Raw genomic sequence first — 12504 nt, forward strand, 5'->3', positions numbered from 1 at the left:
AGATTTATAGCCAATAGTATCTGAGTGGCATTGTCATAGGGCAATGGTATACAATGATAGATCTTAATAGGCACTAAACTAAGATACACTAACAATATGATACTTAATGTTACTCAAAGATACAGTGTGTGTTTTGATAACGATTGGACTTACATCTGAAACCACTAAAAGTGCACGTATACATAACTAAATGCTACTCGCGGTAATAAAAGCTACACAAAATAAAATAATTACATCATTAGTATATATAGCTTTTAAACACGCAATAGAGCGGTTTGTGATCCGTTATATCATATGATATCGTAGGTATCTACTCGTGGCTGTTTGTAAACACACTTATAGCCCACTATACACTAAACAGATTACCTAATAAATTTTTCAACAAAGTATATTACAAAAATATCTAACTATGGTCGAAATTAACTCAAATAAAAATAAACCTTACCTACGAACAAAGAGGATTGAGTATTATAGAGAGTTACTGTCAAAGTAAAATGTGTAATCTCAGTGCATAGACTGCCATCTCTCGACACAAGCTTACAATTTTTAAGCCTTAGCTTTGACAATTTGGCCCATATTCTTAATTTGATATGTGTTCAAATGTCATATATTAATATTAGCGCCATCTAGGAGAGCGTGCCCCAAAGGTGTAACGCCATCTAGGCCACCGTACCTTTTTCTATATGGTTCTGAGGTACGTTTTTTTTCTTAGGCTGTAGCTGTCTATACGGTGTTACATAGGTATGTTTTTGCCTACGAATAAACCAAAAATAATTCCTACTCGTAACACAGAATTAAAAAGGTTTAAATATTCGACCGTACCCCAAATCTCGTGTACCTAAAAATGCATTTGTTCCGATATGTAAGGACCTGAAATTCCGATGTGTCCAAAATACATAAAGAAGCACGCACCTGTCCGCTGGTCTAATTAACCCGTTTATCGCCGCGCGGGACACATCAATCCATTTTTGGCATCCATTTAGCCGTCTGTGTTTTATGAAAGAGCAGCTGACGCAGTGGAGCTTGCGGTTTTTTAGATATTTAAACTTGCCTGGACGAAATTTGAATTAACCAAGGACGTAGATATGAAAAGACGGATATAAGAGATAATTAAATCCAGAATTTAAAGAATTCACACTAAGACGGGATTGGTCGGATGGGATGGGACATTTTTTTCTGTCTGCGCATACGGCTTGAAGACTCGGTCGAAAATTTAAAGGGGGTGTTTTAACTATAAATAAATTACTAACGACCAAGATTTAAAATATTATGAAGGTTTCGATCCAATTTGTAGCAACTTTAATCTTTCCCCTTTTTAATATTAAGTATCTTATTTCGTCTAACAGTTTTAACTTGGCGAATAACCCATTTCACCCATTTTATTCTAGCCGAGAGGTCAATGGCTTCAGTGATCGACGTTTGTCACATAGCCAATATCATCAATCCTTAAAGTAATTAAATGTCTTTAGTATAGTACGCAATGCCAAACTATCGTAAGCAACATTGTCATCTAGTGCTGCACTATGCACCTCAGAAGTAATGGAAGGTAGAGGTAAAGGGAAACTCTGATAGGCGATCAGTTGCAAAAGTGTCTAGGTGTCAGTCATATACAAAAGTTCCAAAGCTCACCAGTGTGGCGCTAGTGTGGCTACCCTTATTAGTCGTTTTATGATGAAGTGCGCAGTCAGTGATTTGAAAATTAGGATCAAATATGAAGTATTCTAGCGCCATGTACTTTTCGCGAGTCGGACACTTTACACTCATACATACGAGTAGGTCCTCCTTATTTCCACCCCGCTAAGAGTAATTATAAGACACCACAACCAGTGTCGGACCAGTGGAGGACCATGGTAGAAGATCCAGAATACCCACGCGCTGGTTCAGCAGCACTATCAAGAAGGTCACACGCGTTGGGCTCCAGGAATCCTCTAGAAGGGCAAAAGACCGGCCTGAGTGGAGGGATTCGACACAAGAATTATAAGTGCAATTGTAACCCCAATGTCAACAAAAAAGACCACCAAAGATAAACACGTAATTTTTGATCTAATGCTCACGTCATGTCCGGAACATCCGCAACATTTCGCAACGGCATGCGTGGAAGAATGCGTTACACGCATGCAGTCAGAGACGATAATCTCTTACGACTATGTGACTATCGGCTCTCGCGATAGGAATGCCGATACTGGGTCACGAATGGTGGGTTTGAGAAATTAGGCATGAAGCGCAAACACAAACCTAATAATACGTGCCACATATTGATTTTAATTAGATAAATGTTGTCTAATTTCGGTAATGGGTTAAATAAGTATGTCATATTTTTCTGTCTGTCTGTTAGTATGTGACAGCCAGAGGTCACATAATAGTATCATCTTTCTCTTCCATATATCTCTGTCACTCGTCATCTCATCATTAACTTGTTTTAGTTCCATATCATGTCTCACACAGTCCATCCACCTCTTCTTCGGTTTTCCTCTCTCGTTACTTCCACCACCTTCCACATTCATTCGTAATATCTTTCTCGTCACATGCCTTTCATCCCTCACCATTAATTTAAGGGTTACTACGGCCTTACAAAAGAAATTGCTACACTGATCATTTCGTCCTCAGGTAAAATATTTTATTGTGCCCTAGAAAAGCTCAAGTTAAGCTAGTAAAGGCTGTTAGATATAAATTACTAAAGTGTCGGTATTAAAACGAAGCAAAATCTACAATCTAAAACTGATAATATCTTGGTAAAGGCACTCGCTCAATCGCCGCAGGGCTAAAAACTAGTATAGCAAAGAAAGTGGTCTTTAATCTCTAAGATTGAACCCGCAGGGCTGGCAACAGTGGCAACTAGTAGTAAATTAAGTAATAAAATTCGTCAGGGGACGTAGAAATAGCCTAAGGCAGTGTTTTTCAAACTTTATGGTGCCACGGCCCATTATGACCTCTCAAATTTTTTCGCGACCCCCATACCTCGTTTCTAATAGTACCTATAACTTACTGCTGAAAGATGTAATAAATTTTATTACATCTTTCAGCACATCGAATCGAATCGAATTTACAAATTTTATAAATAAAAGTTGTAAATTCGATCAAATCTTCGCAAACTCGTCTATTGCGAATAGTACCTATGCGTAGATATAGGTGTACTTTATCACTTATCACTCAGGGGTGAGATGGCTTTCGAGAGGAAGGGTTTTGACACGCGTTTATAGAGCTTCAATCAGAATTATTAATGTTTTTACAATATTGTTGCTGATTATGTTACGATATTGAAAGTAGCATATCTTGCCGGTATCTTTGACCACTTAAATGTTATGATCGCAAGTCTGCAAAGAAAGGGACGAAAGCATAATTAGAGAAAAAGATAAAGTTAACGGATTTCTAGCAAAAATTGAGTTGTGGACTACATTTTTACACAGCATGCAGTTTGCGTATGCGTATGCAGTTTGATTATTTCCTTGCATGGCTAAAATCATTCAAGAAATATCATCAGATATGGTGGAGAGCTTGCAATGTTTAAAAAACCAACTCCAAAGTTATTTCTCAACTGAAACATTGATTGGTGATGGAAAGTTGGATTTTGAATATTTTTTTTAATATTAAGTCCGTTGAGCTGGCCGATCTCAACGCCTCGGTGAAAGAAGCACCATTTCAATTGATGCGTTCTAGGTTAAAAGAATGGCTTTATTTAGTAAAAGAAGCCCTTAAAGTTTTGATCCCATTTGCTACTTCATATTTATGCGAGTTGATGTTTTCAACAAATAAACACAATTTATTTATTTATCATAAAATTAGTGTTGCGGCGGCTACCACAGAAGAGGAAGCGGGGACCGGGGACCTCCAAACCTGTTAGTCCGAATGCCTCGCCCCGCGCCCCTCTACTCACCTAGCGAACCACTTAGCTCTGAGATACGCTCATGTGCGCTTCACTTATATTTAATTATTTAATTTTTCATACATTTTAACTTTAAGTACCTATTGTGGAACTTTGATTAGAAGCATTATCAAGATCTCGGATTTTTATTTAATACACAAGACTCCAAGCTTGTACATGGTGACCCTACGACGTGATCTAGATTGATTAAACACGCTAAGAAAGCTTCTGCCCGAGTCACGGAATTTTACTTTGGAGAAGGCAACAGCATCAACGTGGAAATATTTGGATGAGCCAGTGTCTACGCAGTATTCTTCCACGACGCCCTTTGGACTACAGTTATCTACGACGCCAGTGGGACTGCATAGAAACAACGGACATTTACGACGCCATTTTGTGGAAGTTGCAGACCCCCTTACTTCAAGCCCGCCGGTCAAATTACGCCGCAGCCAAGGTTTAGCAAGGGAAGTGCACCATTCCTTCATTTTCCTATTTTTCCGTCGTATTTTCCCCCCATCTTGATTAATTAGCTTTGCCATTCTTCACTCTTTACTGTGCTTAAAGTTAATTGTATGTTTTTTTTTTGCACAAGTGACGCAATCATTTTTTAGCCACGTATTCTCTTTAATTGCTAGTCGCTGCTTTAGAGCCACATTAAAGCCTATTGAGCTAAATTAAGCATTTAAAACTATTTAAGAAGCATAAAAACGCTTATTTGAGTGACCTTCTTATTAGTTATTTTCATAAATCTTAATTAAAAATTACGCTATACCTACTTAGGTATCATAAATTATACCTAAAGCATTTCTTCATTTCATGCGCTTATTATAATTTTAATTTACCTACGAATAGTGTACAGCGGTTTAACTTATTTTGCGCAGTTAAATCTAAACGCAAAAAATACAAGTGTTTGTGCAATCGTGTTACAGATAAGGCCCGGCCGCATCTGCCCGGCAACAACAACTACTCCGCACAGCTGCGCCGCGCTTTCCGCTGACTCCTGCATTCCGCACAGCACTGTTGCCGCCCGAGCCAACCACTGTGACTGCGAACTTAGGCCAAATTTACGTATTTATACAATTTTATTTATTTTTAATTTTCTCATTCGCTGTTTTAATTGAAATCAGATCTTAACAATTAAAATGACTACTCCGATCCCTACTAGAACGTCAATTAAAGGACGTATTACCAAATTTAAAAATTACATCACTGAATTAAATTCTCAGGAAAATATTTCCTCAAAGGATGTAGACGAACTTTCTTTGAAGTTGGATCGTTTTCGCGCTATGTTCACACAGTTTGACCAGGTCCAAACCCAAATAGAGATTTCGACTACATCAGATATGCAGGCCGAAATTGACATAAGAGAAGAGATGGAAAATGATTTTATTTCTCTTATTGCCACGGCCCAGAAGATCATTGATAGGACAGCTGAAAGATCTGATTTCGCCAGCGTAAAGTCTGAGGTTCAAAGTAACTGTGGACACGATAACACATGTAATGGTTTAAATTTTCGTTTGCCTGTGATTAAAATCGCTAGTTTCGATGGTTCGTATTTTAAGTGGCTCGAGTTCAGAGACACATTCGATTCTCTCATTCACAGTTCCGACAACGTCAAGCCGATTCACAAGTTTCACTACCTAAACTCTTATTTAGAAGGTGAAGCGGCTCAAGTAATAAGTAATTTAGAAGTGTCGGACGGTAATTACGCTGAGGCCTGGCGTCTCCTATGCGAGAGATATGACAACAAAAAACAGCTGATTAGCAACCATTTGAACTCCCTGTTTAATTTGCAAGCGATAGGTCGTGAATCGGCCAAGTCCCTGCGTTATTTAGTGGATCATGTGTCTAAAAACCTAAGAGCTTTAAATACGTTGGGCCAGCCTACTGATAAATGGGACACGCTTCTCATTCATATGGTCGCAAGTAAACTTGACAGCAACACCAGTTTAAAATGGGAGGAATTTAAAAATAATTCATTTCAAAATGACGACTTGCCGTCATTGGCCGATTTTAATCGTTTTTTAAAGGGACGTGCTGACGTTTTGGAATCGGTTCAGCGTAATAAATTTGATAAGTCTATTACGAATAATAATAATAAACGCGAACCTGCTGCCTCGCCTAATAATAAACGTGAGAAGTCTAGCACCAAATGTTTTGCGGTTTCAGCCACCCCCTCCACTTCGGCCGCGGCCTCTCCTCCTGCCTGTGTGTTCTGCGGCGGCGAGCACCGTATTTACGATTGCTCGTCATTCCTGTCCCTGTCCATTGAAGACCGGATCTCCGGAGCGTCAAGGTTACGCCTTTGTCTTAATTGTCTTCGGAAGGGGCACACTTCTTATCGCTGCAGAGTAGCTGCTTGTCAAACATGTAAGAAGCGCCACAATACATTGCTGCATAGGGAAACTCCTCAGGTTGCAGATTCGCCCGTAGACGCGCCTCTGCCGCAGTCGGCACCCGCGCCCGCGCCCGCTCCCGGGTTGTCGTCTAATATGACCGTATCGCATTCGGACCAGGTACTTTTACCTACCGCGTACGTAGACATATATAGCCCGGCTACTGATAATTACGTAACGGCGCGCGCGTTTTTAGATTGTGGAAGTATGACTTCTATTGTCACAAAAGATTATAAACAAAAATTGCAATTGGCACCGCTGCCCAGTGATAAAAATCTTTTCGGATTATCTGACGTTCCTATAGCCAATAGTCCCGAGCGTTGTTTCGTTCAAATTCGATCTAAACATGATCAAAATATAAAATTCGACATCGCATGTTTAGCTTTGGACAAAATTAACAGCAGTTTGCCGCTAAAGCCTATTGATATCACCAACATCAAGTGGCCGCGTAATAAAAAACTCGCCGATCCTCAGTTTAATCGACCGGGTCCCGTAGATATTTTAATTGGCGGTGATGTTTTTTGGACCTTGGTAGGGGGCGAGCAAATTGATTTAGGGCACGATTCGCTTGTTTTGCGCAAATCAAAACTAGGTTGGTTAGTGGTTAGTAAATATAACCCATTTTTAATGTTTAACGATAGGTCTTTAAATTCCCCTTTGCAGTGCAATCATTTGTACACGACCAATGAAGACCTTGACGACTCGCTCACCAAATTCTGGAAGCTGGAGCAAGTGCCCCAACCTAGCCAACCGTTTACAGATTTAGAGGCAGAATGTGAGCAACATTTTGTCACTCACACATATCGCGATGATAACGGAAGGTTTCACGTGCGTTTGCCATTAATTACGGAACCCGACTGTTTAGGCGATTCCTATCGCTTCGCTAAAAAACGGTTCTATGCATTAGAAAAGCGATTTAAACGCAATCCTGAATTAAAATCGGCTTACGAGCAATTTATTAATGAATATGCCGAATTAGGTCACCTCTCTGTGTCCGACTCTGACATTCCTGACCCCTCTTTTTTTGTGCCGCATCATGCTGTGCAAAGGCCCTCCAGCGAATCTACGAAGCTTCGTGTTGTTTACAATGGAAGTGCCCCCACCACATCTGGCTATTCAATAAATAATCTACAGATGGTTGGGCCAACAATTCAAGACTCGCTATTTAATATTCTCTTGAGGTTTCGTACCTACAAATATGTCTTGACTGGTGATATCGCCAAGATGTATCGCCAGGTCATGGTTCAGGAGTGCGACCGCGATTTACAATTAATTCTTTGGCGCTCCAATGAGACTGAACCTTTAAAAACTTTACGACTCAATACAGTCACTTACGGGTACTCGAGTGCTAGTTTTTTGAGCACACGCTGTTTATGGCAATTGGGTGAGGAATGCACAGATGAAAAAATTAAAACTATCATTCAAAATGATTTTCTAGTCGATGATTTATTAACAGGCTCAGACACCAAGGAGGAATTGCGTTACATCAAAGACTCAGTTGAGCGTGCGCTGGCCGCTGGTTGTTTTCCCTTGCGTAAATATCGCTCAAACTTATCGTCAATTTTAAATGACTCACAAGGCTCGAACGATAATAAAGGTAGCTTGATTATTAGCTCATCGTCACATACGTTGGGCGTAGGCTGGGATTCTGAGGCAGACATCATTCATTTTCCTACTCAATATTCTGCCAAGGTCGGCCACCCCACAAAACGGTCAATTTTATCGGACTCGTGTAAAATATTCGATCCGTTAGGCCTCTTATGTTTAATGACGATTATACCTAAAATTTTAATTCAAAAATTGTGGCTTGAAAAAATTGACTGGGATGTTCCCGTGCCTAGCCATATAAACGAGTCTTGGCAAGTCTTTGTTAACGGGTTAGCGTCTTTAACTTCGATTCAAGTACCTCGCCACGTCCTTTGCGACTCGCCTAATCACATCGAAATGCACGTATTTTGTGATGCGAGTTCAGTAGCATACGCGGCATGTATTTATTTAAGGTCGACTAATGATAAGGGCGACTGTGTAGTCAGGTTGCTGTGCGCAAAGGCTAAGGTCTCACCGGTCCAGGCCACAACTACGCCGCGTTTAGAATTGTGTGCTTGCCTGCTAGGCGCACAGCTCGCGTCAGCTGTTTCCAAGACGTTGCGCTGCCAGATCGCACAGAAATTTTATTGGACTGACTCGTCAATTGTAATTGCATGGCTCAAAATGAACCAAACAAAATTAAAAACGTTTGTCGCCAATCGCGTGGCTCACATTTTGGAACTCACTGAGGGCAGTGAGTTTCGTCACGTTCCGACCGCTTTAAACCCGGCTGACTACCCATCTAGAGGAGTCGAAGCTGGTCGCTTACCTGATTTGCAAATGTGGTGGAACGGGCCAAGTTTTTTGTATGAGCCACAGAATAACTGGCCTCAGTTCTCTCTCAACTCGGAACTCGATTTACCCGAACTAAAGGTTAACGTCGCGATAACGAGCGATTCTGAACCCCATAATTTAATTGATTTCGATCGGTATTCTAAATTAAAAACCTTACAACGTTCGGTAGCATATTTACTTAGGTTTGCGCACAATTCCCGTCCTTCTTCCAACAAAACTACGGGTGTGCTACAACCTGAGGAGCTCGATGTTTCTTTCAAAAAATTGGTCGCTTTGTCACAGCAGTCTAGCTTTCCTCAAGAATCAAAATTGTTGCGTGACAAGCAACCTCTAGGCCCCAAAAACCCTATTTTATCGTTGAACCCATTTTACGACGAAGACGACAAACTCATCAGAGTTGGCGGACGTCTGTCTTCCTCTTTTTATGCATTTGACAAACGCCATCCAATGCTTTTACATGCCAAACACAGACTGACTAAATTGCTGTTTCAGCAGGAGCACGTCCGTCTCTTGCATGCTCCACCTCAGCTACTTCTTGTCGCCATTCGCGAGTCTGTGTGGGCCGTGTCGGGCCGCGCGCTCGCGCGCACCGTGTCGCAGCAATGCGTCACCTGTCGCCGCGCAGCCGGCAATACCTTTGCTCCTTTGATGGGCTCTCTGCCTTCTCAACGCGTAACGCCTGACTTTCCCTTTATTAGCGTCGGCGTTGACTTCGCTGGACCCTTTATGATTGCAGATAGGCATGGCAGAGGTTGCAAAATTACGAAATGTTATTTAGCGATATTTGTTTGTTTTAGGTACAAATGTCTGCACTTAGAGGCAGTTAGTTCGCTGTCTACGGACTCATTTATTCTCTCGCTAAGGCGTTTTATCTCTCGTAGAGGACGACCACGCGAAATCTTTTGCGATAATGGACGTAACTTTGTAGGAGCGGCCAGAGAAATTAGCGATTATCTCTCATCAAACTCAGATACAGTTTGCAATTTTGCAGCGAATGAGGGAATCAAATTTAAATTTCAACCGGCATACTCAGCTCACTTTGGTGGCTTGTGGGAATCAGGAGTCAAATCTGCCAAATTTCACCTCAAGCGCATATTAGGGAACGCTCATTTAACTTACGAAGAGCTGGCAACTCTCTTTAATCAAGTGGAGTCTATCCTAAACAGTCGTCCTTTATGCCCTTTATCGTCCTCTCCGAACGACTTCCAACCTTTGACCCCTGGTCACTTCCTCATCGGCCGCGCGCTCACTTCGCTGCCGTCACCGACCCTCGCGGATCTAAACCCAAACCGTTTAGACAGGTTTCAGAGGCTCGAGGCATTGAGACAGCACTTCTGGCGCCGCTGGCAAATGGAGTACATCTGCGAGCTCCAGCAACGGGCCAAGTGGCGTGTTCCAGGACGACCTCTTCAATTGGGTGATCTGGTCCTTCTCAAGGAAGAGAATACCCCTCCTATGCACTGGCGGCTTGGACGGATAGCCAAGCTGTTTCCTGGCGCAGACGGGATTGCGCGAGTAGCTGAAATTGCTACTGCCACGGGTACCTTCAAACGAGGTGTAAGATACCTCTGCCCTCTTTTGGACGAGGACCATCAATCCTTGAAGGCTGACGCCTCCAAGGGCCCCCAGGATGTTGCGGCGGCTACCACAGAAGAGGAAGCGGGGACCGGGGACCTCCAAACCTGTTAGTCCGAATGCCTCGCCCCGCGCCCCTCTACTCACCTAGCGAACCACTTAGCTCTGAGATACGCTCATGTGCGCTTCACTTATATTTAATTATTTAATTTTTCATACATTTTAACTTTAAGTACCTATTGTGGAACTTTGATTAGAAGCATTATCAAGATCTCGGATTTTTATTTAATACACAAGACTCCAAGCTTGTACATTAGTTTTTTAAGGTTAACCTTTTAATTTTCAAGAATTTGACTTTTTTAAGTTAAAAAAAACATAACCAGTTTATCTTAAAGCTGAACTTCGCGACCCCCTTAGTAGATGCCGCGACCCCCCTGGGGGTCGCGACCCACACTTTGAAAAACACTGGCCTAAGGTATCCAGCGGTGTTAAAGGCCCATTTAGACTTTAAAATGTGCATACAATTTCGGTGCATTGTTGGATTTGGTACCCAAGTCGACTGAATGTAGCCTTGGCGCAGGTGAGCCGGAAGATCACTTATCGGCTATCACATAACCGGTGGCTCACCGCACTACCGCAGATCATTTACCTAAGATGCTGCACGCTACTAGACCAATTGGCGCCTCAAGCATATTGCTTTGCTAACTATTTAATCCTTGGTCGGAACTAGCAGCAGCGCTGTAGAACGGGCATTATAACTCCAGTCAATTAATATTGCGACTATAGGTATATTACGCGGGCGTCCATCCAAAATTGTAACATTTCTTAATAAACAATAATAAGAAATTGGCTATCAATGCCATGGAAAGAGATAGCCCTGCCAGGTGGACCGGATGATCACTTATCGGTATAGCATAACCGTCGGCTCACCGCAGACCACGATGCTGCATGAACTACTAGGAACAGTAGGAACCAGCCGTATTTTACGCAAAAAAACACATGCATATTGTATAAATGTTGGCTTTACATTACATACATACACACACACAAACTTCGAAGTGTCATATGTACTGAAAAACGTTGTACAATACACGCGTGCGTATTCGTCACTTGTGTGATGTGTCAATTTAAAACACTCCGTTCGATCGTGTTTTTATTTATCGCCACTTCTTTCGAGCGTCCGCACTGGTATCGCAATGTACTATTTACTGTTTGTGAAATCGTCTGTACAGAAAGTTTAATTCCCAACAAGATACACACAACAATACAGTAGGTATGTTAAAAACAACTCATTCACAAGACGTATTTTTATCTTGATCGTGTGGTATTTAGCTACAGCACATTAGGGCGACGTCCGTTACGTAACATTTGTATTATGCAGGGACTTCGCAAATAAATCTGTTTTGTCTTTAAATGTTCAGTTTATCAGTAGAAATATTTGTTTTATTATTTTTTCTACTCCCGAACTGTTATTCGTCATTTACAGGGTCGTACACAGATCTTTAAAACCCTACATAAAGGTCTATTCCCCAAAGCCAACGTCCGCCGGCTTTCCGCGCATGCGCGCAGTATCGAAAAAACTGAAAACGCATTGTTTGGCTCTGTAACCATGGCAACGCCTTATAACGACACTGCGGGCGTGCGCGGGACGGCTTTGGGCAGCCGAGCTGACAGTGCAAACCTTTGAGTCAAAATACAGGAAACAGTGTGAATTTCACGAAAATTATTCAAGAAAATTATTAAAAACTAAGTGCATGGTCGTAGAAAAAGTATTGTATGCAACGGTGTTTAACTGAGTCAAAAAAGACTCGTGGCGTCTCAATAACAATTTTCGGCTTCGCCTCAAATTGTTACCCACGCCACTCGTCTTTTTTGACCTCCTTTAAACGCCTGTTGCATAAAATACTATTAGACTAATGGTTTTTGTTATTTAGGTCACATTAAGAACATAAACTAATGAGTAAACTGCGCTGGGTTATCAGTATTGAAATGCATTATAATCAGACGGCAAAAATACCATAGATTTGTGTTCTGTTCTAGTATATTTTTCACGCGATGTGTGCGTACCGATGTTATTCGAATACATTTTTTGAGATTTTGACATTTTAAAACACAGTGATGTGACACCCAGTTCACCTGCCTATCGAGTATTAAAAATGCGTACATAACAAATAAAATGTCCTTATGAGACTTCGAACCTGAACAAGAGGTCTCTTCTCTACTTACTTCGTAGAGTATAGTCGGCAATGACCTACGTAGACCGTCAATACCGTCAACAAATGGTAATCC

At 41.5% G+C, this 12504-nt stretch overlaps 1 protein-coding gene across 1 annotated transcript; it reads left to right on the forward strand.

The window, feature by feature from the left end:
• The first annotated feature begins 3826 nt into the window (after positions 1-3826).
• LOC125242147 lies at positions 3827-10329 on the forward strand. The gene is made up of 3 exons (XM_048150857.1): positions 3827-4930; positions 6032-7792; positions 9632-10329. The coding sequence occupies exons 2-3, from the start codon at positions 6355-6357 to the stop codon at positions 10327-10329; spliced, it is 2136 nt and encodes a 711-aa protein (XP_048006814.1). The 5' UTR covers positions 3827-4930; positions 6032-6354.
• Positions 10330-12504: the final 2175 nt, after the last annotated feature.

Source organism: Leguminivora glycinivorella, unplaced genomic scaffold (genome assembly GCF_023078275.1).
Source record: "Leguminivora glycinivorella isolate SPB_JAAS2020 unplaced genomic scaffold, LegGlyc_1.1 Scaffold10, whole genome shotgun sequence".
Classification (NCBI taxonomy): Eukaryota; Metazoa; Arthropoda; class Insecta; order Lepidoptera; family Tortricidae; genus Leguminivora; species Leguminivora glycinivorella.